Genomic DNA, 24,629 nt, shown 5'->3' with positions numbered 1-24,629 from the left:
ATGTTGTTTCCGCGAGCAATTGTGAGATCTCTAAAACGATCGAAGGAAACCGTGTAAACAGGGATTAAGTAGTTTTACATGCAACAAATTTTAACACGTTTTAAATGATTTACAAAGAAAATGATAGAAAAGTTGTTATCGATAGATACGGTGAAACGAACTAAATACAAAATTTCAATGAAATTGAACGAAAGAAATCGTTATTTGTGTATAATGGAATCCTACCAAGTTTAGGCTTTTAGATAATTATTGACTATAAGATTATTTATCAGACCAATAAATAATTTGCAATGGATTATGCAAGTGTAATCGACCAAGCTGTGAAGCAGTTCTACGCGGAGGGAAATAACGACGTTCACTCATGGTTGCTTAAAGTTCAGACTTCTCCAGAAGCCTGGACTTTTGTTTGGGATCTTCTTCATTCCTCTAAGGTAATGGAATATATTACTTTTTCCATGGGATATTGGTATCTTATTGGAAAAAATAGTCCTCATTTTTATCATAGTCAAGAGAAGCACAGTTTTATGCGGCTACCACGTTACATGCTAAAATTTCCAAGCAATGGGATGAAGTGCCCAAGAGTGAATATCCTGTTCTACAGGAGCGTTTAATAAACTTTATGAAGCAGCCAGACATGCCAAAGGTTGTTCTGTCTAAACTTTGTCAAGCGGTAATATCTCCTACTTGAATTTATTTGATTTAATTTAACTTGTAGAGATAATAAAGTAACGAATTCTATGGTTTCAGTTAGCTGGATACGTAGCAAATGTTAGTATAGTTGCAGATAATGATAATAAAGATAAAAATGTTGTAGAGGAATTGACACGGATGTTGTCTTATGATTCTCTTCCTATGTTGGAACTGTTGTTACGCACGCTTTCTGTGTTACCTGTAGAGGTAAGATATATACATAAATAGTTTTTGTAGTCTTATATTATATATTATATTAACATGTTCAATAATGTAATCAGTTTGAAAGAAGACATGACGTAAGAAGAGCCAAATTACACAAATGTATAATAAATAGCTGGTATAAGACAACCTGGCTGTTAGAAGAAGTTTTTTCCATGACTAATCTAAATTCTGAATACGTTAATAAAGATATGCACTTACTTGCTATGGAATGTGCATTATCCTGGCTTAAAGTTGGCCAACTTCCTCTCGAGGCAACAGGGCAAATATACCCCCATTTATTAACAGCTGCAGCATATTATGCACCAGCCAGGTATGTGTATATATATTTCAAACATGTTTTTTATAAATGAGACAAAATGATAAATAATTTTAAAGGACAATGCATGGCGAAAATCCCAGAGGTTGGGAAGTAGTTCAAGAATGCTTAAATATGATAGTAACCCATAGTGAACTTGTAAAGAGACCACAAACATTGTGGGAATGGGCACATAGTTTGGTAACCATGGCAAGACAATACAGTGATAAATATTTTTGTGAAATTTTAACTGCAATTGGAGAGGCTCACAGTAGAACATTTTTAAATGCTTTAGTGGAAGAAGGAAATGATACGCAGAAATGGACAGTCGAAGGTTTAATTGAATTACTTTTACAATGTTCAGAACAAGAGGGAAGATATCCCACGAATGAAACTCGCAGTTCTATCCCATTTGGGTTCTGGTACGCTTTGCAGGATTATCTCCCTACTCTCGATCAACCTTACGAGAGTCGTGCTTTGCTGATTCTAAAACCCATTTACGCAAGATTAGCTCAAGCATTATTAAGAAAGTCGACACTTCCCTTGACTCACAACGAAGCAGGAGATGTAGATGAAAGAGAACTTTTCAGGTGTTACAGACAAGATGTGGCAGATGCTTTAGATTATTGTTATAGAGTATTAGGACAAGATTTACTAGTGCTTCTCGGACAGAGATTAAGTCAGACGTTAAACAGTTCACAGAAGTGGACAGAAGTAGAGTCAACGTTGCACGCTTTTGAGGCTGTAGCCGATAGCGTTGGTATTGAGGAATCCCACTACATTCCCGCTTTAATGGATTTGGTTCTTAGTCATATCCCATATGATCATTATCCTGGAGAGGTACAACAAATTCTCTAGTATTAAAATGCTGCATAATTAAATTATATTTTGCAATTTTATATTCACTTACAAAAAAAGTAATATGTAGAAGCTTACTTTACTTCATCATAGATGGAATGCAAGATTTGATTCTATGTTTTTAGGTACTCGCATGTGCGTGTTCAACAATGGGAGCATATGCAGAATGGATCGGAGAACATCCGGATCCTTGGCTAGAGAGAGTGCTTCGAATTGTAACTTTAGGTTTGACAAGAGGCTCAGTAACGGCACCTTTTGCTACTATGGCTTTGAAAGATTTAGCTAGAGAATGTGAACAGCAACTCACACCTTTTGCTCCATCTATTCTCAACACTATCGAACAAACTCTTCCAAACGTTACTCCGGGGTGCGCGGAAGGTTTACGAATGATGTATGCAGCTGGCAAGTTGCTAAATACCTTGCCCTCTGTTGACGAACAATTAGCTCATCTGGATGCTACACTAGGATTATGTATAATAAAAATTCGAGAATTACTACAACAACCTTGGTTCATGGCACGTGGTGCAGTAATGAATCAATTAAAAATGGCCACCATGTTCTTTTCTACATTAGAAGGATCTATTGGAAAGGCTGTATTAGATGGACTGTTACCGATATTCAGTCAAATCGTTGCTCATCCCGAGTGGGGACAGGACAATTTCACACTAGAAGAGATGTATATCTGCGCCCAAAAGTCCCTAATGTCATTGTTGCATCCTGAGGAAGATGCTCGACCTCTACTTCCCATTCTGGCAAACTCGTACAAGAATTGGCCTCATCCCGCAGCTTTAAATCTTCTTCGACAACTCGTCCTATTATTTGGACGAGATCCGAATAACGTAATAGGTCCCGTTTTCGCGGACATAAGTTCTATTACGCTAAGTGGCGTCAGGGCCTGCAGATCCGTAAATGGAAATTTATCCGATTGGGCAGAATTAATGGAAGCATATCTTGGGTTGTTGGCTCAAATTTGCAAAAAGAATACCAGGCTATTGTTACAGATTCCTGAACAAATTCCTGAAATGTTGCAATGTGGTAAGTTTTAGTTTATAATTTGATATATTTTCGATTATTAAATCCGGAAATCTGTAATATCAAAATTTAAAAAATGCAGGAATCGACTGTTTAACGTTACCAGAATCGGGCACAGTTAAGGCGGCTGGACATTTCCTCACACATGCTATTATGCAAAGTCCGCACCTACAGACGTTCGTTCAACCAATTGGTCAACAGTTAGTTTACGTAATTTTACAGTGTGTAGGTATGTAAATAGATAACTGTTCCTTGAAAAATGTCAAATAACTATATAATAAAAATTCGTAATAATAGGAGGACAAGTACCACGGAGATACCTAGAACCTCACGCGGAAGTTTTGTTGACATTGAATAAAACATGCATAGAATGGACAGCACAGTGGCTTCGTGTCGCCTTTGAAAAACATGGTGCCTTATTCAAAATTTCGCAAACACAAAAGGAGAATTTCATTAAAAATATCCTCCGAGAACGAACGAATAAACGGATGTGCGATTTATTGCAAGATTTTAGCCTGCAAAATTTACCTTCTGCGACTAATTGGAGTGTAATGACGCGTAAGCAATAAAAGCAAAAGGGAAAGTAACGAAAAGTAATTAATCATGCTCGATTGAGTAAATGCTATTATAATCTGTGTATTATATCTTTTACCGCGAATGGTAATGTTTATCTTTTATATAACAAGCAATTTTAAATAAAAATTATGCATATATTTAAAAAGAATATATAATGAGTGAAAGGAGAAGTGATAAACAGAAGTATATTACATAAGACATCGATCTTTTTTATTCATTGTCCATAATCAGTGCGTTTTAAAAGTTTACAAAGAAATCATTTCCATTTTTTAATAGAATTCATATACTGTAACCTACATAATACTCAATACCGACCTCCACACAACATAAAACATAAAATATTCATTTATCTTGTTGTTTCTAAATCACATTAAATCAATCTTACAAATTAACTTCTATGTTTCAACATCATTCAGATGTATAACATTCAACTCGATATGCTTACAAAAGAACGGAGAAAAAAGGGAACTACAAAATAAAAATGACTTACATTTGAATTGTCGATATGCTTACAAAATCGGAAAAAAGAGAATTCCAAAATAAAAGTTACTTATGATTGAGTATTACAAACATGCTACTTCAATATCCTTGAAGATTCTTTTTCCATTTGCACACATGCACCTTCGTTTTGTTTGGAATTGTTTATTACACAATATCGAAAAGAAATGTAAAAGAGAGATAAGCGCGTCAGAATGTCTTTCGATTGTTTACCAAATGTTCTTCCTTTTTCTTTAACCTGAATTTTGATTTTTACTATGATTGGCTTCTTCAATTTGTGTTGATATGCAAAATTTCGCCGCAACTCGCGACTTTTTAGGCTTTATTACGGTCTGTGTATTTTGTACTTGATGTGAATTATTCTGCACTGGTTTCTGCTTCTCAAGGGTCGTGCTGACAGCTTCCACTTTTATCGTCTAGAAAGATTTAGTATAGGAATGAATATTTATAATTGTTTGAGAATAAATATTGTTTTAAAAAATATTGATAACAAACCTTCGTTGACGATTCCTTTCCCTTCTGTTGTACTGTGGGCTGAGGTTTGTCTTTGGCACTTTGATTTGCACTGTCTTTGCTTACAGCCTGTTTGGCTGTGATGTGTCTGCTTTTCTTTTGTGCTTGTAAGGGTACGAAAGCTGTGCACTTCTTTGTCTCTGCCTTTGGTTCCTTCTGATTATGAGTTCGTTCTACTTTTGATTGAATATGATGCTTATACTGATGTTTATCATGCTTGGGCGTTTCTTGAAGTCCAGGTACGCGATGATGGTCCTTTTGAACCCAATCAGGGAAAAGTTGAAGAAGCTTAGGTTCTGGAGGGTAATACGGTACTGGTGGTGGCCTTACATTCTGTGGCCAATTACTGTTCTGGGGATTAGAGTACCAATGTTGCGGGGGTGGTAAAGGTATCTTCATATTTGGCAATAAATTAGCTAATTTTAGTTCCTGTCAAAAAATCAACAAATAGAGTAAGAATAGAAAAAGTAGGAAGATATTCAAATAAAACTTCAAATTACTGTATAAACTTTCTTTGCAGCACTTCCTGCTGCTTGTTCGTGATTTGCACAAGGATCTCCAACAAATATTCTTTTATCCGGTAAAAGAATATGTGCTTGGATCAAATTACTATCTCCAACACCAAAATAACTATATCGAGGCATTCCCACTCCACTGAGTTGATAGTAATTCAGTAATTGTGAGCAATACCAAGTTGGCGCCTTGTCGTTCTGTCGAGCATGCTGGAATGGAACAATTCTTTTTTAATCCTTTTTAATTTAATTTAATTTTTTATCCCTATGTTAAAGACTCGAAATAAATGCTTACATCAAACATTTGTTGCACTAAAGGTGGCGTGTCCAATGCCTTCTTTTCTTCTTGTGAGTTATTTAAACTTTTAGTTGTTTTAGATACTCCAGGGTGGACAGGTTCTTGAGAATTTCCATCGGAAATTTTTAACACTGCTTTTAAGAAAGCACTAGGATCTTGTAGCTAAAATACCATGATTGGTAATAGTCTGTTAATAAAATGCTAAATACCACACAGCTATACTTACTGAATTTTCGGCTTGTGGCACAGCTTTGATTAGCTCCTAGTAAATGAGTAATAACATAAGATCTTTTTTAATTTCTTAAAAACAACTTAAAATATTTAAATTGTCAATTAAATAACCTGTTTTTTATGCAATTCATTCCATATTGCCTGGAACTCGGATGTCGGTTCTGCCATCAGCTTCTTCGGCACGTTTTGAGAAAGCTGTACACTTTTTGCTACTGGTTTATGCGATTTCCGAACGCTTACAGTGTTCTGCGCGTTATACTGCTTGAATTTATGAGGCAGCTGATTCTTCGGAATTTCCTCTATATTCTTTTGTGTAGACCATGACTTTGGTGACATTGGTGCTTCCACCGTTAAATGCTTTTCGTTCCTATATATAACATTGCTGGCATTTGTGCGCGATTGAGCGTCCTGATTGATGGCCATGATGTTCTTCCATTGCTCTGTGGATTCTATATTCATTTGTGTTCCTTTACCCTGCTCTATTCTCTGCCCATAACTGATATTTATAAAATCAAGGACTGATAAACGATACGCGCGGAATTCAGAAGATCCATTTATGCTGAATCCACCTAAAGATAATGTCGAAGTAAATCAAATTGCTGAAATTCACCGCTTCAAGAAATAGACATTATCCTTACCTATGATTGGTTTGTCGAACAAAACATCGTACATAGTGTCCAACGTATTTTCCATCTTTTGTATTCCAATTATAGTTCCCTTGTATCCAAGAGGTACCGTGAAATTATCTTTAATACAGCAAATTCTGTCCAATAGCTGAGTCTGCGTTTTTGGATCAGGTGGAAGGTTTGTTATACGCAAAGTAGGTGTATAAAGCAAATATGGTTGAACTTGCATGTCCACAATTTTTCCAATGCTATTTGGTGACTCGAGATACGCATCCACTATTTCTTCAAGGTTTTTCATTATAGTATTCTCGATAATTTCCCTGCCACAAGCACGGCTTTCTATTCCATGAAGTTGATCTTTCAACCATGCCACTGTATCAGTTAGTTCTTCAGAACTATAGTATTGAAATATCACGACTTAATGGTTGTCAACCTCACCAAAGATTGATTGTTAATAAAATTATTGATTACCCTTTAGTAAATAGATCTTCTTCTTTAAAAATACATGTGATTGGATTTTGAGCTAAACGCTCAAACAAAGTGGGGCACCTCAACATGTAGCTACGGATTAAGTCGAGAGCTTTAGGACTGTAATACCATTGACCAAGTTCCCCTTTTCTAGTGTAACCAGGTATCTAAAATTATACACACAATGATAAATCTATAAAAAAGAAAAAAATATATATATATATATGCACTTACTTCCGCGTTCTTTTTGTTGAACTTTAAATTAAATCCGATATTATATGTAACATCATCTTGCTGAAGTTCATTTGAGGATTGTTTTACGAAAATCGTGCCGGTAATTCTACTTAAAAGCAAGGAGCTTATACCTAACCTCTGCGAAGCTACGCTGCCGTGCATATATTGGGTTTGGAGATCTGCTTGAATCTGTTTGATCGCTTCAAACGACGGCTCTCGCATCGTTGTTACAGATACTTTTATTCTGCCCGATTTCTTACAGATCGCGGATTCATGTACCTAGTAGAAAAAGAATCACATCTTTGCTCTACGACATATTACTCTATACATCTAATAATACTAATACGACTAATTACTCTATATGACGTACTTTTCCCATTGCTCCATAATATGGATGAGCCAACATGAAACATACAGTTTCTGGTTCAAAGATATCACTGACAGTCTTGTATGATTGTACATTATTACAATAGGTTGTGATATCTTTTACTATAGTCTGATAAGCATAACAAGTTGGCATTTCGGTCCAGTGTTTCTCGATGTTCACCTTTCCTTGAGCGTCAAAGATGTACTTTTTGCCTACCAATAGTCGTATATGAACTAAAAACTTCGTATCTCCGATATCCACTCCGAGATGATCCTTATACCTACAAATAATAATTGCTATAGAATTCAGAGCGTTAAATGACAAATTTTAGTTGACTTACATTTCTGTTATACGTTTCTTCCACACATTCCATTCTGTTTCATTGATGTTGTCAAACTGATTAACCGAATTCATCTTCCTGTTCGATTCAGAAACACCGATTACCAAACCTTCCTTCAAATGAGGCCAATTCACGTACACTGTTTTACCTAATAATTTCGAACCTATGGTTGTTAAGTCAATATTGGACTGTGGTTTTATGTGGAGAATCATACTTTCTCGGCGTGATTGTCTCTGGAATACCTTTACCTATAAGCAAGAACATGTCAATGAAATAAAGCAATATAGTTAAGAATATAGAGTAAAAAGATTGTAGATATAGTGACTCGCGAAAGTATTCATACATTTGTCGATATCTTTTATGAATATATTATTTGTGTTAAACGAAGCATTTTGAAATTTCGTCAGCGCTGTAGTAACATTCATTTATCATGATTATATTGGTAAGATGTAAAACCATTCTGAAAATTTATATATATATTTTGTAAAGATCATAAAAATATTTAAACAATATTACACTATATTATAATAACACTATTCATAGGATTATCTTTAACACTTATTACATAATTGAAATGGCTATTTATACTGTATATTAATTGTTTACTAAATATAAGTTTGCAGTAGGTTTCTTGCAACTTCTGTATGTATATTTTCAGATATGGCTTAACTTTTGCTAATATAATGATGGCAGTCGTGTCTTATTATAGTGCTAATGAAATTTCAAAATATTTTATATAATATGTACGATATGTACAACATAATAATAAGTGTATGAATACTTTTGTCAGCCACAGCAATTTACTTTGGCTTGTTCTAAATTCGCAGTATGTTCTATATATTGTAGAGTAGAAAAACCAGGATAATATACATCCAACTTTACACCAGGACACAAGCCCCGAACTAATTTTTCCCGAGGTACAGCAATGTCCTCACGATTAATTAGTTGAACTTTTGCGTGATTAATAATGTCAGGAAAATATTGAGGTGCCTTATAAGCACCTAAATTTTCTTCTGTATAAGTGAACAAACACATTGGACCATGCTTGTTTCTTGCTCGTTCTTCCGGAGTTATTTGTGGATAACGAGGCGCCATTGCTACAAAAATTCAATTAGTAATTTCAATTTATTGATAAGCGAAAATGTACATATTTTTACGCACCGTCTACTATATCTTTCTCATTTATAAATGGAATGAGTACTACAGCTTCCCATTCCTGCTCCTTGCCATTTAAATCTGTTTCAAAATTCGTCGGATAATATTTAATTATAGGAGATTGATCCTCAGTTAACAATGTTTGGAATGCTGGCGGTAATAAGTCTTTACTATAAGATGGCAACACGGCTAATAATTGTTCGAACGGTAAAAATGGTTCCCCTAAATCAAATTCCAATTTCAAGTCTTTAAAATCTTTTATATCCGAAATATAAGGTGCATAATGGTGTGGATAGTACCACGACCAGCTGCAACAACCGTTATAGTAATAATTTAAATTCCATTGAATTGCTCTAACGTAACCCTCAGCTTGTGAACGTAAAAAATTTCTAAAACATCATTTAAGACACAATTAACAAACGTATGAAGTTGAGTCACATGATCTTTGTTAGTTACACTTACTCGTCTATATTTTCGTATTTTAGCTTATTTATATAATAATCCTTTTTGCATTGAACGAATTCCATAGTGTACATTTCACAATCTGATTTATCATCACCAAATTCATCATCATCATACTTTCCTGTTGACTGCATTAGATTGCTGTTAAAGAGTAAATATTGTAAATATGATTATTTAAGTACAATTTAAGTAAATACCATATCCGCGGCAGATCTAAGTAAAGCATCGAATTCCTTATCTTGCATTTTCCTTGGAGAACGAGTCTCTTCACTGCTTCCTGACCTTTTGTCATTGGAGTTCTCAGTTTCAGTGAGAGGTCTCCCTGTCTTACTTTCGAGATACTTTAGATCTGCGTAATACTCCGAAAATTGCAATGTGTCAAAACGACTAAGTCTTTCCATAAATTTTTCAAATCTATCTAATCGTAACGTTCCTGTTTCATTTATGTAACCTGAAATGAAATGACTACTTTAAGAAACTCATGAAACATACCGTATTACATGCTTCTTCTGTTTTAGATTATCTAACCATCTAATGTAGGCATTACATCCATATATACTTGATACAATACAGACAATGCGCCATGTACAATATGTAAATTTGGCAGATGTGGTATAAAATCATTTCCTATAAGAAATCCCATTAAAATCCAGTCGTCGATTATATTTTCCAAATTATATGGAAAAGGCAATTTTTCCTTTAATGAGGAAAATTCGTGATTTATATACTCTCTTAACAGAGATAAATGAAACAGACAAAATTTTGTCTCTTCTGGTGTTAAACAAACTTTTTTTTGCTTTTTACCAAATGTCAATTCTTCCCTCAATAATGTAAAATGTATTTCATGCGTGCATAAACCTAACATTATTAAATCTGCATCTAAACCATATAAACAATGTTTTGTATTTACATCATAATTTGCTTGTGTTTTCATATAACGTATATAGTCCATTATTTTGTGTTCTCCTTCTCCAGGTACCTGGGACCCACTGAATATGACTTTACACTTTTGCCAAAGTTTGTCAGTTGATATCTTATATGTAATAAAATACTTTAATTGTTCATCAAGTTTGGACATAAAAACCGTTCCTGGAGTTATACAGTTAGAATCAAATCTTTTTTCTTTGGGTAAAATTGTACCCTTAACCTTTGCTTTATCATCCTGAATCTTAGCATCTTTCGCAGTCTTGAATCGTCTGCTTCTTTGTTGATTAATTTTCGCACGTGGTGCCACACCATCAACTGCTATAAAAAATAACTTCTGAGGCTGGATCATACGAAACAATACTTCTATGTAACGAAATATATTTTTGAATATGGTCTCTTCTGAAATACGGAATGTAATATCCGTGTCGTCCGGATGTGAGCAATCATGTATAATACCATTCACATCTAAATATAAATTATCAAATTCAGGTATCTGTAAATAATAGCATTATTTTACATTGATAGTACATCCAGAGATATATATTCATTTTATTTCATATATCATTTGTGTATTTCAGTTAGAAAAATTAAAATTTGAAAGTTTTAAATAACAAAAAAGTATAAAAATATAGAAGAACAGAAAAATATAGAAGGATGAATATTGTTGATGAGATTTTTTTTTAATTACTTGATAGTCCTTCAATTTTTCAGTAAGACAAGGATATCTTTCGCTTATATATCGAAAGAACTTCGGTATACCCATTTTTAATATAGTAATCTTTTCTTACTTATTAGAAATGTTAATTTGAACTATGATGATAACACTTAACAATTTCTAACTTAAGAACTATTATACAAAAATTAAAAACTTCGACCATATAAGTTTATCAATTTTAATCATATTCCATAGACAATCAGTTTTGGGAAGATGCGAAACTCATTGGATTTAATTAGAACATAGCGCATTGATGGCTATTATTTTCCCTAAAGTTTTAATATTTAATACATAAAAAAAGAATAAGAGATAATAATTGTACTATTTTTTAAATATTTATGAACTTCCTTATCGCGCTAAATTCAAAGTAATTTATTTACTCTGTACAAATTTATTTTAAAAAAAGACCATCATTTCGTTTTTTGTAATTTAATTTTTTATTTTTTCATTATTGTACATTAATTCAATATTAAATTTGCTATTAAAATATGACACACATTATTCATTAAATATTAACATTTATATATTTTTTTATCGTTCATATCGAGTAAGTAAATCGTGCAATAATACGAAACGTAAACTTACAGCAATTACACAAATTTGTCGTTTATATTAAGAATAGAAATAAAATGTTGTAATTTTTACAGCTAATTACTGTAAAATCAAGAAATTGTTAATTAAATTCACGAAAGTTATGAAAAATTATTTATATTTCCTATAAAGAAGAATTTGTCAAATTGTATCTGAAAATTCAATTTAATGTTTATTGTCGAATGGTAGTATTTCAAAGTTACTATAGAATCGATAAAGAAGTCACGATTTCAGAATGAAAGCCAGTCATAAACAGCTTATTTATCTTCCTAATAATTGTTCGTCTCGATTAATCGCAACATACGAAAAATCATTCTAAAGTTTTGCGTAGGTACTACTGAAATTTTATTTCAAGTCAAACTTTATTGTCCTCGCCGATTATCTGTTCGTTTTCTATGAAATATTTCAGTTTATCTTCTATCGTTTAAGAACTTAACCTTATACAGCATCAAAGTAACATTAATTCGTTCCCTGACAAAAACACTAAAGTTTTTGAAATGGAAGCTGTAATTGTATACATATCAGATTGTTGCATAATAAATGTCACTTTCCCACAGGATCTTGTTTCAGACATTCTGAAATCCTAAAACATTTGACAATTTTATGGTGGATGGGCAAAAGAGTTTAAGTCAAAGTTTGGTCGACAGGATAAATATGCTAATATTTTCTACATTGCTGTCTTTTGCTTACAGTTCTAATAATACGAATTAATTTCACTTCTTTCCCACTCTGTTACTTGAGATTATAATAATATATCCAAAATATAATACCTAATCCTACATTGATCTTTAAATATTGCAAATATTTCTTTATAAAATTAATAATTCTGACTTATACTCCTTTACCTAACAAAGAATGTTTTCATTTGTAAATTATTTTGTTTATGAGATTTTTATTATTCACTTCATTGATTTCATGATATTCTTAAGGTGATTTCATTCTAAGAAACAAACAATATCAAAAACATTTTATTGTTACACTTCATTAAATGGAATAATAGAGACATTTATTAGTTTTTAGTTGCAGATGATCAATGTTGGAAGAATGGTATTGTCGCTCAATTGCAAACAACAATGCAGATGCAGAGGACGATGACGATGATAGTCCAGAGGAGGAAGTGCCTAACTATAAGGATCAGTATCGAAATCTTAAGAGAAAATTAAAATTTTTAATTTATGTACGTGTATCTAGTATTTTTATATATATGTTGGGTATAAATTTATTTTATAATTATTTGATTTATTTTGATTTATTTTTTCAAATTTATTTGATAATTATTTCAGGAAAATGAATGTTTTCAAGAAGCTTTGAGATCTACGCAAAGAAAATTACTTAAAGTAAATAGGGACAAGAGTTTTTTATTAGATCGATTATTACAATATGAGAAAGTAGATGCCTCATTCAGTGAAAGTGATGAAACTGAATCATCTGATGAAGAAGTTACTCGTCTTGATACTTCAAAAAGGTACTTGAAAAAACTTTAGTTGAAAGGAAAGTGTTAGTATTTATGTATCAACTTTGTTCTATTCCTAGAAAAAAGATAGAAATGGGAATTAGTAATCATACACCACATCATATGCCAACAGTGACAAAGTCTCAACTCAACACAAGCAAAAAGAAAAAGCCTACTCCAAAAGTAACAAAATCAAACAGCACACCTATAGTAAGTAACTATTTGTAATTTAAAGGAACAGTTAATTTAGGATATTTCATATTTCAGGTACAATCATCAAATAATGTAGTACCAATGTCTTTGATGTCAGATGGCCATATGACACCAGAGGAAGTAGAAAGACATCTAGAGTCTCGACAGACTTATTTGGAACTAGTACCAGAGAAAGCACCACCTACTGTTCCAACTGAAATGTTCAGCAATGACCCTTCATTAGACAGGTAAATAGTTTGTTACAGAAATTTTTGTAGAAATATGTGTTATACGAAATTTACATTTATAGCGAGTCTAACGAAATCGGAGAATTAGAAACGTCTCCAAGTAATATAGGTGAAGACTGCCCCAGTGTGGATATGATGGCCGAGTGACAAACATTTATTCATAGTTTAGTGATTAATTACAAACTGCACATATAATTACTTATCTCATTAATATTACTTTACTTGATTAGCTTAACTGTATTCTTCGTAATGTAATACAAGTTTTTATACATGTAACAAGATAGTTTGTAAATGACCACCTGTTCATAATCCTCATTTTAAGGAGTACTTACGACGAACAAGAGAAAATAAATGAAATCTTATCATCGGAGTTAACGAATTTCATTTTTCGATAACATAATAAAATAACGTAAACAGCAATAATAATTGCAAACTGAAATAATCACGTAATTAATTTTCGTTCGTCTTTTTTCTTCTTCTGAATATGTTACAAATATTCAGGTTAAACAGCTAAAAATAGTCTATAATGATCGGTCAGAGGAGTTCCGCGGAAAGTGTCCTAGAAAAAATTATAGCAAAAGTTGAAGCAGAATCAAATCAAAAAAATACAGGTATTAAGTTGACCATAAAACGAAAACTCAATAATTCAAAACATGATTCGAATAAAAGAGCGAAATTACATGAATCCCTTGATGAGGCGACACACTGTCGTATTTGCTACGATTCTTCTCACCAATTACCCATTACATATCCCTGCAAGTGTAAGGTTAGCTAATCATCGCTACTTTTAATATTCCAAGGAAATTAAAAAATAAAACGAATTAAATTTTTTCAAGGGAACCATGGGTGCAATCCATTTGAAGTGTCTAGAACATTGGCTAGAGGAAAGTAATAGAAATAGCTGCGAATTATGTGGACACCAGTTCGAGATCAGACGAACTCCTCGTTACCATGTTCTACATTCTATATTAATTTGGGTGTGTCTTAATCAACAGCAACATCAATTGTATGTTCGAAGTTTGAAGGCCGATTTACTTCGGAGCATTATTATTACGCCTATGGCGATAGGATGTTCTTACATTTGTATAGTCGCGGCCGATTTTTACGCCAAAAATAATTACGATAGCTTTCCACCAGCGCGATGGTCAACTTATTTATTATTAGCTATGATGTCTCTGTTGCTCTTCTCTTATTTTATATGGATGTACATGGCGATACAGTATCATCAGAAGATCTGGTTTTATTGGTGGCAAAAGACAAGTACAGTAAGAGTTATATTGAATCCAGAAAATAGAACTTCAATAAACTACAAATCTAATGTATCACAAGTTTAACAATTACTGAACACTTATACCCGTAACAGTGAATACTTTTACAATAGTCATTAGGATGCTCTTCTTTTGATTGAAATTTTTCCTCGACTTAATTGGGATATATATATACGCACTTTGCTTCCATCCGAAACTTTCTTCACCCATATCTATAAAATGAGGAAATTATAATTTAAGAAAAAGATTATAATAAAAAGGAAGAAATTTTATGAATTTGTTGATAATCATTTACATACAGCTTCAGTTCCTATCGCCGAAATATTTGCAGCGAACCTAGTTAAATCTTTTCCTTCTACGTACACTGGTTGTCCACGATGGAACCTATAATTTTCTTGATTTAGATAGATAATTCCAAAAATAAAAATCAAAATTACCATCGTCTTTCATGTAGAAGTTTGCCATCTTCTATCCTAGTCTCTATTATTGGGGTATCAGAGGGTGGAGGAATATGTTGAGAAGGCATGTTTACTGTATTATAATGTGGTAGTATTGCTGCAAATAATGATTCCCAGTTAATTCATGTACATTACTTTGGAATTTTTAGTCAGTACCTGGTTTTCGAATAGTGGTCAGTACTTTACCGCGACTAATAGCTTTTAAATCGCTCTCTATCTCTTTTTCATCTAACAAATAGTTCAATTGCGCGGGAGGCGGTTTCCTCCGTTTTTCTACTTTCTCAGGTACAGGATCGTTTGGTCGCCTTCGTAATTTTCTTGTCATTACAGGTTTCACCTTAATAAGTAGAAAAATAAATATATGATATAACGAAGAGTGAAACTGCTATTTGTATGAGATTTATACCTCCATTGAATCGCCAGTGAGTTCCATTGTGTGTCGATCAGATTCAATCATTTTCCGTTTTTCTTCCATATCTGTTAATAAGTTCTCCTTTAAATCTATTTTCTTTTCCTCAAATTCCTTCACTGCTGCTTTTTTTTCTAATATATAGTCCCGTTCTACCCATTCTGTCAAATAATCACGGTAAATTACATTCAATCGTAATCTGTAAATAAACAATTTAATTAAAGGAACAATTACATAGTAATTCCACTCAAAATGAATATTATACTTAATGCGAACCTTTCTTTGTACTGGGTTTCCAAGCGTTTTAATTTTCGATTATACTCTGGATGTGTGCCATCCTTTAACTGCTGTAGTTGTTTCTTTAAACTAGCTAACTTATCTTGATAAACTCTGAAAAATCTGAATGTAACTCATCATTGATCAAAGAATTGACATAAATTTATTTACTTACTGCTCCTTTATTTCTGTATACTCTTCAGATTTGCCAAGATCTGTCTCGCTTGCCTCCTCAGTATCTAGAAATTTATAAATTGCCTGTTTATAAAAGTATTAATTACAAAAATATATTTTTAACGAATTAATTGTACCTTCATCACTTTCATCTTGTTCTTCAGCATCTCTGTCATCTTCCAAATACTCGTCGTTGTCTTCATCAATATCATAATCGTCCTGACCATACATGGTCGAAAACGGAGAATCCTGATACGACATTTTACAGTACAATAATCATTTCTTAATATTTCATTAACAATACTAGATATTTTATGCCAGTTTGAAAAACAAATAGCTGTGTACAATTAAGGTTATTTATATATCTACAATGCCATTTACAACAATACTATGAAATTTCAATTTTCATAATATGTGGAACTCATTTTGATAATAAAATAACTGTAAATAGATCACTATTATGTGATAGGAATAATATATAATATGAAATCGTATATGTTATTCTTGGAATGTATAAACAAACATATATGTAATTGATCAGCTGTGGAACATTTGATGAAAATATCATTAAGGCTGTTTTAATACAACGATACTTTCGCGAGTTTTTAGTAAATCATTTCATAATTTCAACTGGTACAAAAAACGTGTAGCGAAAGAGATATTTGAAAATTTATTATAATAATTTAATATAACGATATATAGAATATTATAATAATTTAAACAAAAGTACAGTTCATTTAGGGTTTATGCATAAGACTAATATACATGGAAATTAAATATAAAAATTTGGAAAAACTATACATTCATTAGGAATATTAATATCAATTAACAAAGGAAACGCTTAATTCCAATATTTGTTAATTTTAATCAATATTTCAAAAAATATCGTCCTTCATTTACACATATTTTTATTGGATCTTAAAATGCAGATTATTTTGCGATAATGTTTTTCGAACAATTAGAATTCATTAAACGATAAAAATTCATTACCTTATATTATTTTAAATAATAATCCATCAAATTTTCGAAAATTGCACGTTTTCATACTTCATGCTTTCATGCACCTGACTAAATTTAGAACTATATAGTAATTATGAAAATTCAAATGCTATTGGTAAAGCATGCAATTGGCAATACTTTTTAACGTACTTCGCAGTTGTATAGTTACAGTTTTAAAATGAATGCACGAGTGATGAAACGAATTTAAATGTAATATATTCATTTTGTTCTGTATGTTTCTAAATTACGCCGTTTTCCGGATACTCTGTCAGATAATACTTTGTATGTACGCTATCCAAGCTTGTGCCAATTGCCATTGGAAATACACAACAGGATTATTGAAATTTGGCGGCAGCATAACCTTATGGTGACCTTAGTGGGAAAGTTTATAAATGATTTTTTCTTATCTCATATATTTTAATATCCTGTGTAAAATATGAAAGAACTAGGGGAAGTTAGCTGTGAGGTAATTCACAATATCAATGGAATTTCCTATTTTATTTTCTTAAAAATATGCTATGAAAATATTTACTTGGTTATTGTAATATTTATTTGTATATTATAAAAGGCAATATCACTCTTAATCTAATAACAATATTATTTTTGTGTAGATACGCAGTGTTGTAGATATTCAGCACTCTATAACAAAATGTTTAAATAACGTAAAAGGAGATGACAGTGGACCATCAAATGGTTCGCAAATATATAATGGTCTTGATGGTGTTTATGGAGGTTTTCTAAATGATGCCACGTATGCTTGGCTAAGTTATGGTTGCCATTTAGTAGTTCTTAATGCAAAAACTGGCGAAAGTACCAGTTCGTGGACCTTCCAAGGGAAAATCACTTGTGTTTGTCAATTTCCTGCTCAGTGTGGAGAACTACCATTGCTCCTTGTTGGTTTGGACAATGAAGCAACTAGAATTAAAGATTCCGTGGGTTTATTGTGTATCTTTGATTGTACTTCCTCTCGTGTTTTAAGAGCTATTAAAGTAGGTATTGAAATATGATAAGTTCCTAAATTATGTGGTATTTAGAATGAAATGTTCATAATATAATATATTATGTACAGATGCCAGCTGGTGTAGAACAAGTTTGTATTGTATCTGGTGCAACAGATTGGGAAGGATTTAATGACAGAAGACCAGACAATATTCTTATGCAAATGGATGGTATAGCTTGTGTAGTATTACGCAATCTTCATCATCTCATGATTGATCTTCAGAGATCTACTTGGGAGGATCCTGATTTATCTGTTACAATGGATGAAATTTCTCCAGCTGAAATACAATTCTTAACAACTAAAGACTCTTTTCATAGAAACAGTAGCAAACACATGACTTGTAATTTGCTAACTCAACGTAAGTATAACATAAACAACACTCTGTTTTTGTTGTTTCTTTATCCTACTTTAATATACATGATTACATTTTTTACATTTGTAGGTATAGAAAAGCACATTGGTTTTAATAGAGAAAATTTTGAATTGAATTCTTTTCTAGACGAAAAATTAACAAATACTATAATTAGCTCAATGAAAATTGGTTGTTTAATATCAGGATGTCTAGGCAGAGTGATAATATGGCAGAATGATGGTTCCGTGGGATGGATTAGCATACCCGTGGATGAAACCATGATAATAACACATTTAGCATTATTAGAACCAACAGATGATCCTAGACCTTTTTACTATTTGTGGGTTGTTTTCCAAGACGATTCATTTAAGATGCCTCCTATCTTGAGAATGTTTGCCTTATTGTTCCAACGAAAATACTGTGACAGAGGAACTAATTTATATTTTAATCTGGAAGGAGAGCCTAGCCTTAAATTCGAGATTGAATTAGACCCAAAAGATAGAGTGGTTAGTTTGTCTACGTTCGAAAGAGGAACTAATCTGGACCAAACAGAGTCAGAATGTAGGAAAGGTGAAGACAGTTTGCTTCTAATTTCAACTACTAATAGAACTTTATTATTTGATTTGAATCAATGGTACAAGGAACAAATGCCTCAAACTCTCAGTGAATGCAAGAATCCAAATAGTATATTATCCTGTTACAATACAAATCACAGGGCCTGCAACATAACTGGCAAAGAGATAATAAGTTGTGCCTATATTCCTCGCACTTTACAAGAATTTCCTAATAATAGTTTAAACTCATCAGAAGAATTATTTTACCCAAATTCTTTGTTCTTTGAATGGATAGAGTTAAGTTTGTCAAAATTAACATTTTGGTATACTAGAGGAGTCCAAGCTGAATTACTTCGTGAAATTGCCCTTGCAGGGCCTATCATGCTAACGCAACCTTCTGAAATGTTTCACAAGTGTCTCTCCGTTGGTTTGACTCCGTTCAACACAGAAATTTCATTTTCTAGCGATCATAACGCTCAGAGGGATATGTTATTATCGCTTTGTCTGGAGCAACGTTGGGCGACTTTCTTGATCAAGTGTGCCAAAGAATGGTCAGATGGAAGTGCCGCCTACATGTATCCAAGTTTCTTAAAGTGGGGAATACAGCGCGCGTCTTCCATAAAAATGATTGCTGATCGTCTATGTATTCCTCTATTTGATCAATCAGGTAATAACATAGGCGAATCCGAAGTAAAAACGTTGAGATTTTGTTACCAACAATTGGAATGTTTATCTAATGTAGTAGCTAAGTTACCTTTTGAAACAAGCAGTTTAATCAAGCAACGAAGAGCACTAAAGCGAGTATCTATGTACTTCCAAGTATTATTATGGTTTTACGACGTGGGTTTGTTACCCGAATCAGAATGTCTAGAGGAAGGTCCTTTACCAATGTCTCTTGCTCTGAAAATTCCATATCCATTCGAAAAATTGTTTTCTCTGTACAAAGAAAAACGAGAATCGATTAAAGACAATAATGCAAAAGAAGGAAGTGAAGAGGTGCTTTTCATAGATGAATTGATAGCTCGAGAGTGTCCTGCCTTGAATTTACAGTGGGAAAGAGAAGCTGGAGAGGTGAATACCAATGGCTATTATCCTCCACCCTCTTTGCAGTCGTTACTGAGGAGTTACTTGACTGACTGCGATCAGACAGAGTCAAATGAGATAGAATGTAAACATCAGATCACTATATACCTTCTAATGGATTTAGCTATGCTGTTACAGGGTTCCTATCCTGGAGTTGATCAATTGATCAAATATCCTTCATCTTTCAAGATGAGCCCAAGCCTCATAAAACTTACCCAAGCATTCTGGCTTCTAGATCATGAGGATTACCAAGGTTTCTTGGACATGATGACTGGTCAATTAGTCAGTGATTCTGATGTCAAAGACTGGCATCATAAACTTGTGCTAAAAACACTGATAAGGAACAGTCAGCACAAGTTAGCTTTAATGTATCTGCGCATAAAGAAACCTCCTTTGTCATCCTTTCAAGAACAAAGCACATTAATAAGTTTATCAGTGGAGCATGGTTTGGTTCAATCTGCTTTTCATCATAGACTGCAGTCACATTATACACAGCTACTAATGTGTTTCTTTCAATCCTGCAAGAATTATAATAAACTCGGCGATATTTTACATTTGGCCTTGGATACTGAAGAAGAGGAAATGTTTGTCAAGTTTCTGGAGGATTCCAAGTCTGAAGACATAAAATTATTGTATTACTTGCAACGTTGTCGTTATATGGAAGCCAATAGTGGAAACACTACTACTTGGTCCAATTCTGTTGCTTCAAAGAACATGCATCTTGATATGTTAAATGCCTACAATGCAACTTTACCTAATATAGTGAAGCGATTTTCCATGAACATGGGTAAAAGTAATCTAGATACAGATTTAGAGTCCAGATATCCCAGACCTATGACCCACAACAAAAGTTGTCAAAAAACTGCAAATATTTATGAAACAGTTATTAGGAAGGCAAAGGAAACGTATGTTAGAACAGAAAAGTCTGTGGTTCCCTTCGTCACTGCCCCTTGTGCCGCGTTAAAGTCATCTAATGACAGGATCAATATAAATTGTGTAATGTCTCCCAAAATGGTACAAATGAATAACAAACGCACTTTGGAACAGGTTATGCATGATGAAGAGAACAGTGGTATGAGAACACCAGAAAGAACAAAACGTAGGAAGTTGCTGGATGATAGCGAAGCAGCTTTGAGTGCTGCATTTAGTACCCCATTGGTAAAACGGAAAATATCCACCAATAGGGATATTCCGATTGAAACTCCGCATTCTATTTTAAAAATTCGGCAGCTTATAAGATCTTCGACGTCTCCAATTGCTGCTAGCCTACAGGATGAAATCACAGGTAGTCCAGTGTCGGACAGGGAGCATAAAGTTAATAGACAGATACGATTCAATATTAGTCAGTCAAAGAACAGCTGTTCTCATGGTGAAGTTAGCAGAGAAGAAGAATTTTCTAAACTTAATACGTCTGATCAAAACGATGAAGTGTTCGTGAGTCCAGCGACAAGTGAAAAGTGTCTGATTGATAGTCCAGTTTTATCAGATAGTAGTTATACTTGCAAAAATGTATATACAGCTCGGCCTAGACCGAGTCTTAGAAGAACTTACTTACAAACGTCTACAGAATCCATAAATGAGTCTTTGTCCAATTGTTCAAAGGCAAAAAATTCCGCAAATTCTCGTTTGAGCGTTCCTTCAGTCAATATATTGAATAATCGCTCATTAACGAACACGCCGCAGGTATCCAAAAGATTATCTACTTTATCTTCCTCTAGTTATTCCCCTGCGGTTCTCTCTCCAGATAGTAGCTTTGAGATAAAAGTTCCTTCAAGAAGGTCCGATAAGAGTGATCTTCAGCGCTCCTTGAAAACCCCTAAACAAGAGAATACTAATCATAATTCTCTTATAGCCTCAACACCTATGACAAAGGATTCTAGCCCTGAAAAACCGCGACGCAGTTCGGAGGAATCAATTACCACAGAAGTCGAAGAGGACATTGTTCCAGAAGCATTTTATGAAAATAGAGAGAAGACCTCGGAAAATATAGATCAATCAAATCATTTAGAACTACGTAACAGTAAAAAATTAAAGGAAGATGTTTCGAGCTCTAAAGTTTTGGAAAATATTAATGAAGATCATGAAGAAGATGAAGAGGAATATAAAAGTCTTTCTACGAATAATGTAAGTTGTTTAGAGAACAAAGAACAACACCATCGATCATTTCATGAAAAATTACCGAATGAATTTGAGTACGATGTTGAAAAACACGTTAGTTCTAAAAATGGTGTACTATTCGACATCACTGACGATGAATCCTCACATGATAGCGATGAGGTATTCTTAGTTCTTGATGAACCGGAGAGTAAAGAAAAACAAGGTTCAAAAACGGTACCAATGAATACAGACAACATCTTTGGCGCTTCAAATATCACAGATGATGAATCTGATTCCAGCATAGAAATATTAGATAATCTTCAAAGAAATACTGCACATCTGGATAAAGAAGAAAATATACGTGACCAATCCAGATTTTCCCAGAAGAAGGAAGAAAATGCAGAGGAACAGGAGACAAAGGACAAGTCGATTCGACTTGATAACAATAATTCTAATCATAGAAGAACTAGGAGGAACTCAGTTCGAGGTTCATCAGATCATATAGAACCAAAAGACATTGTTAATACTTCCAATTTAGACTCTGAATCCCTAGAAATCACACCTAGAATGACCAGATCACGTCGAGCTTCATCCATATCGAAAGAAACTAATATGTCTCCTTTAAATTCACCTTGCAAGGTTCTTGCAAAGACGCCGCGGTCGAGACGAGCGAGTTCGTTGGTGAAAGAAGTATTAATTGCTTCTGTAGCACCTGCAGATGAAAGTGTGAAGCAGATAGCCTCTTCTGGATCAGATGGATCATCTGGGATTTCGTCGCCAAGGAAAATCAGGGGCAGGAGGGCATCTTCTGTTGCCAAGGATATTTCCATAGAGGCAAAAAGTGAGGAAGCTAAAGTTCCAGTGAGAAGGAGTTTAAGACGTTCTGCCTCAATACAAAAGGAGCTACCAGAAAGTAGTGAGAAAAAGGTTCAAACAGAAACTAAGAGCTCAAATACCAAACAATCCTCAGGAGGAGCAAATAAATCGAATACAATCTCAATTCGATCAAGAAGGGAATCTCAAACAAGTGAACAGGATCAGGAAGAGCCTAGTATTGTTAAGTCATCAAGGAGACGAGGTAGTTCTGTACCTAAAGAGCCAGTCAACGTGGTAAGAACAACTCGAAGGTCTAGCAGCGTAGCTAAGGAAATTGTCTCAAAGGAGTTTGGACTATCATCAGAATCTGTAAAAGAACAGTATTTGGTAGAAAAGGCAGTAAGCAAACCAGCTGCAAACACACGTAGTCGTAGATCCTCAATACAATCAATACCGGAAGAGCTTGAAGAAATTCTAAGCGTACCATTAAAAGAAAGAATCTCCACTACGAACAAGAGGCAAGAGGCTGCACGGAATCCTCGACTGAGAAGAGCAGCAAGCGTGGAATTATCTCAAGTAGAAACAAGGAGGAAAACCAGAAGTGCCCGTAGCAAGGAAATCTTTGAAGAGACAATAATGGAGGAAGAAGGGACAGAAACCATAAGTCCAATAGACGATTCTCAGAAAGTTTCTAAGAAGAGGAAACGTGGTGTTTCTGAAACCTCTACTCGAGAAGCGAACGAAACGACGTCAAAACCAAGAAGAGGAACAAAGCAATCAACAAAACAAAATACCAAGGATAAGGCAGCTAATCAGTTTTCTTTTTCACAGCCAGAGAAGACGAATGATCAACCATTGGATCAAGAAGGTACATTCTAGCAATATTTAATTAATATTTATTCATCGAGAAAATTTATTAAGAGAATTGTTTTAAATTTTATTTGCAGCTATTGGAGAAGTTCCAAAATATATGTTTTCACCTCCACATACCAGATCAAAAACTATGGCTTCTGATCATCGTAGGTGGTTACTTTCCAATTAAATTAATTTATTTCTTTTTTAGAATCTGTTATGAGCTTACTTCTCTCTTACCTACACACGCTTCTACACACTCAATACTCTGCAGCTTTTTTACTCATGCTTCTAATAGCAGCTAAGAACTTATACTTTATATGCTTCTTTATTACCTTTTAAAAGCACAGAATCAGTATTAAAATTTTTTTATTTTTTATACAGATTGAATAATTTCATTCCGATTTTGAGCGAAGATGAGGGGGAGGAAGAGAATGAGGAAGAGACACAGAATAATATACGGAAAACCGCAGAAGTGAAAAAGCCGAACTGTTATCATATACGCCGCTGTAGAACGAAGTTTGTACTACCCGTGAAATCAAAGAGTACAACAAATTAAATATAATTTTACGAAATTTTTTAAAACCTTTTTTTGCACAATCGTATATTCAGTTATCCAATTTTAAATGATTTATAATCTATAATCTATGATAGATCATATACAGTACTTTCTTTCGACAACCATGTACAGTGGATAATATGTAAAAAAATGCAGTTGTTTTTCGAATGACTTAATTACATAGAGAGAAAAAAAGATGGATTAGAGATTATGATATGTGGGACCA

The 24,629-nt window shown here is 33.5% G+C and overlaps 6 protein-coding genes across 13 annotated transcripts; 4 read left to right on the top strand and 2 right to left on the bottom strand.

Moving 5' to 3' along the window:
- The first annotated feature begins 17 nt into the window (after nucleotides 1-17).
- cdm (importin-13-like protein cdm) lies at nucleotides 18-4,015 on the top strand. Its single transcript, XM_033329595.2, has 8 exons — nucleotides 18-431; nucleotides 506-670; nucleotides 748-897; nucleotides 972-1,225; nucleotides 1,291-2,050; nucleotides 2,194-3,103; nucleotides 3,183-3,329; nucleotides 3,398-4,015. The coding sequence occupies exons 1-8, from the start codon at nucleotides 291-293 to the stop codon at nucleotides 3,667-3,669; spliced, it is 2,799 nt and encodes a 932-aa protein (XP_033185486.1). The 5' UTR covers nucleotides 18-290; the 3' UTR covers nucleotides 3,670-4,015.
- Nucleotides 3,861-11,188, bottom strand: pcm (5'-3' exoribonuclease pacman). The gene is made up of 17 exons (XM_033329594.2): nucleotides 10,996-11,188; nucleotides 9,909-10,800; nucleotides 9,578-9,831; nucleotides 9,381-9,508; nucleotides 8,925-9,307; nucleotides 8,568-8,860; nucleotides 7,764-8,011; nucleotides 7,427-7,703; nucleotides 7,057-7,335; nucleotides 6,826-6,989; nucleotides 6,367-6,749; nucleotides 5,840-6,297; nucleotides 5,724-5,759; nucleotides 5,495-5,659; nucleotides 5,188-5,409; nucleotides 4,670-5,116; nucleotides 3,861-4,590 (listed from the first exon to the last, which is right to left on the bottom strand). The coding sequence occupies exons 1-17, from the start codon at nucleotides 11,068-11,070 to the stop codon at nucleotides 4,408-4,410; spliced, it is 4,887 nt and encodes a 1,628-aa protein (XP_033185485.1). The 5' UTR covers nucleotides 11,071-11,188; the 3' UTR covers nucleotides 3,861-4,407.
- A 602-nt stretch (nucleotides 11,189-11,790) lies between these two features.
- Nucleotides 11,791-13,876, top strand: LOC117154539 (uncharacterized). Of its 5 annotated transcripts, none has more exons than XM_033329604.2 (6): nucleotides 11,791-11,940; nucleotides 12,634-12,790; nucleotides 12,897-13,078; nucleotides 13,147-13,276; nucleotides 13,334-13,506; nucleotides 13,569-13,876. In XM_033329604.2, exons 2-6 carry the CDS (start codon nucleotides 12,647-12,649, stop codon nucleotides 13,651-13,653), a joined length of 714 nt encoding a protein of 237 aa, XP_033185495.1. In that variant the 5' UTR covers nucleotides 11,791-11,940; nucleotides 12,634-12,646; the 3' UTR covers nucleotides 13,654-13,876. The 5 variants fall into 5 exon arrangements, with proteins under 5 accessions (XP_033185495.1, XP_033185496.1, XP_033185498.1 ...); XM_033329605.2 differs by having other exon boundaries at nucleotides 11,808-11,940; nucleotides 12,627-12,790; XM_033329607.2 differs by having other exon boundaries at nucleotides 11,809-11,944.
- A 148-nt stretch (nucleotides 13,877-14,024) lies between these two features.
- On the top strand, nucleotides 14,025-14,840 carry LOC117154538 (E3 ubiquitin-protein ligase MARCHF3). The gene is made up of 2 exons (XM_033329601.2): nucleotides 14,025-14,272; nucleotides 14,343-14,840. Exons 1-2 carry the CDS (start codon nucleotides 14,033-14,035, stop codon nucleotides 14,838-14,840), a joined length of 738 nt encoding a protein of 245 aa, XP_033185492.1. The 5' UTR covers nucleotides 14,025-14,032.
- LOC117154537 (sin3 histone deacetylase corepressor complex component SDS3) lies at nucleotides 14,722-17,147 on the bottom strand. 3 transcript variants are annotated; one of them, XM_076625383.1, is made up of 9 exons: nucleotides 17,082-17,147; nucleotides 16,229-16,340; nucleotides 16,093-16,156; nucleotides 15,918-16,031; nucleotides 15,639-15,840; nucleotides 15,389-15,569; nucleotides 15,212-15,329; nucleotides 15,074-15,158; nucleotides 14,722-14,986 (listed from the first exon to the last, which is right to left on the bottom strand). In XM_076625383.1, the coding sequence occupies exons 2-9, from the start codon at nucleotides 16,320-16,322 to the stop codon at nucleotides 14,891-14,893; spliced, it is 954 nt and encodes a 317-aa protein (XP_076481498.1). In that variant the 5' UTR covers nucleotides 16,323-16,340; nucleotides 17,082-17,147; the 3' UTR covers nucleotides 14,722-14,890. The 3 variants fall into 3 exon arrangements, with proteins under 3 accessions (XP_076481498.1, XP_076481499.1, XP_033185491.1); XM_076625384.1 differs by lacking the exon at nucleotides 17,082-17,147 and having other exon boundaries at nucleotides 15,419-15,569; nucleotides 16,229-16,631; XM_033329600.2 differs by lacking the exon at nucleotides 17,082-17,147 and having other exon boundaries at nucleotides 16,229-16,627.
- A 108-nt stretch (nucleotides 17,148-17,255) lies between these two features.
- Elys (AT hook containing transcription factor 1 homolog) lies at nucleotides 17,256-24,429 on the top strand. 2 transcript variants are annotated; one of them, XM_033329593.2, is made up of 6 exons: nucleotides 17,256-17,556; nucleotides 17,702-18,079; nucleotides 18,160-18,448; nucleotides 18,533-23,860; nucleotides 23,940-24,011; nucleotides 24,229-24,429. In XM_033329593.2, exons 1-6 carry the CDS (start codon nucleotides 17,527-17,529, stop codon nucleotides 24,231-24,233), a joined length of 6,102 nt encoding a protein of 2,033 aa, XP_033185484.2. In that variant the 5' UTR covers nucleotides 17,256-17,526; the 3' UTR covers nucleotides 24,234-24,429. The 2 variants fall into 2 exon arrangements, with proteins under 2 accessions (XP_033185484.2, XP_033185483.2); XM_033329592.2 differs by having other exon boundaries at nucleotides 23,940-24,015.
- Nucleotides 24,430-24,629: the final 200 nt, after the last annotated feature.

The sequence above is a fragment of the Bombus vancouverensis genome, chromosome 16 (genome assembly GCF_051014615.1).
Source record: "Bombus vancouverensis nearcticus chromosome 16, iyBomVanc1_principal, whole genome shotgun sequence".
NCBI lineage: Eukaryota > Metazoa > Arthropoda > Insecta > Hymenoptera > Apidae > Bombus > Bombus vancouverensis.
The sequence above is the reverse complement of the archived record's forward strand: the minus strand, read 5'-3'. Positions and strand labels throughout refer to the sequence as shown.

Excerpts from the sequence above, each read along its gene's own strand:
- cdm (XM_033329595.2), top strand. The coding sequence starts at position 291 with ATGGATTATGCAAGTGTAATCGACCAAGCTGTGAAGCAGTTCTACGCG. Across the intron at positions 432-505 it reads ATCTTCTTCATTCCTCTAAG|TCAAGAGAAGCACAGTTTTA; the intron begins GTAATGGAATAT and ends TTTTTATCATAG. Across the intron at positions 3,330-3,397 it reads CGTAATTTTACAGTGTGTAG|GAGGACAAGTACCACGGAGA; the intron begins GTATGTAAATAG and ends TCGTAATAATAG.
- pcm (XM_033329594.2), bottom strand. The coding sequence starts at position 11,070 with ATGGGTATACCGAAGTTCTTTCGATATATAAGCGAAAGATATCCTTGT. Across the intron at positions 8,861-8,924 it reads TGAGAAAGATATAGTAGACG|CAATGGCGCCTCGTTATCCA; the intron begins GTGCGTAAAAAT and ends GAATTTTTGTAG. Across the intron at positions 5,410-5,494 it reads TAGTGCAACAAATGTTTGAT|CATGCTCGACAGAACGACAA; the intron begins GTAAGCATTTAT and ends GTTCCATTCCAG.
- LOC117154539 (XM_033329604.2), top strand. The coding sequence starts at position 12,647 with ATGTTGGAAGAATGGTATTGTCGCTCAATTGCAAACAACAATGCAGAT. Across the intron at positions 12,791-12,896 it reads AATTAAAATTTTTAATTTAT|GAAAATGAATGTTTTCAAGA; the intron begins GTACGTGTATCT and ends TAATTATTTCAG. Across the intron at positions 13,507-13,568 it reads AATGACCCTTCATTAGACAG|CGAGTCTAACGAAATCGGAG; the intron begins GTAAATAGTTTG and ends TTACATTTATAG.
- LOC117154538 (XM_033329601.2), top strand. The coding sequence starts at position 14,033 with ATGATCGGTCAGAGGAGTTCCGCGGAAAGTGTCCTAGAAAAAATTATA. Across the intron at positions 14,273-14,342 it reads CATATCCCTGCAAGTGTAAG|GGAACCATGGGTGCAATCCA; the intron begins GTTAGCTAATCA and ends AATTTTTTCAAG.
- LOC117154537 (XM_033329600.2), bottom strand. The coding sequence starts at position 16,352 with ATGTCGTATCAGGATTCTCCGTTTTCGACCATGTATGGTCAGGACGAT. Across the intron at positions 15,159-15,211 it reads CTTCTACATGAAAGACGATG|GTTCCATCGTGGACAACCAG; the intron begins GTAATTTTGATT and ends AGAAAATTATAG. Across the intron at positions 14,987-15,073 it reads CGGCGATAGGAACTGAAGCT|ATATGGGTGAAGAAAGTTTC; the intron begins GTATGTAAATGA and ends CTCATTTTATAG.
- Elys (XM_033329592.2), top strand. The coding sequence starts at position 17,527 with ATGAAAGAACTAGGGGAAGTTAGCTGTGAG. Across the intron at positions 18,449-18,532 it reads TTGTAATTTGCTAACTCAAC|GTATAGAAAAGCACATTGGT; the intron begins GTAAGTATAACA and ends TTACATTTGTAG. Across the intron at positions 23,861-23,939 it reads TCAACCATTGGATCAAGAAG|CTATTGGAGAAGTTCCAAAA; the intron begins GTACATTCTAGC and ends TTTTATTTGCAG.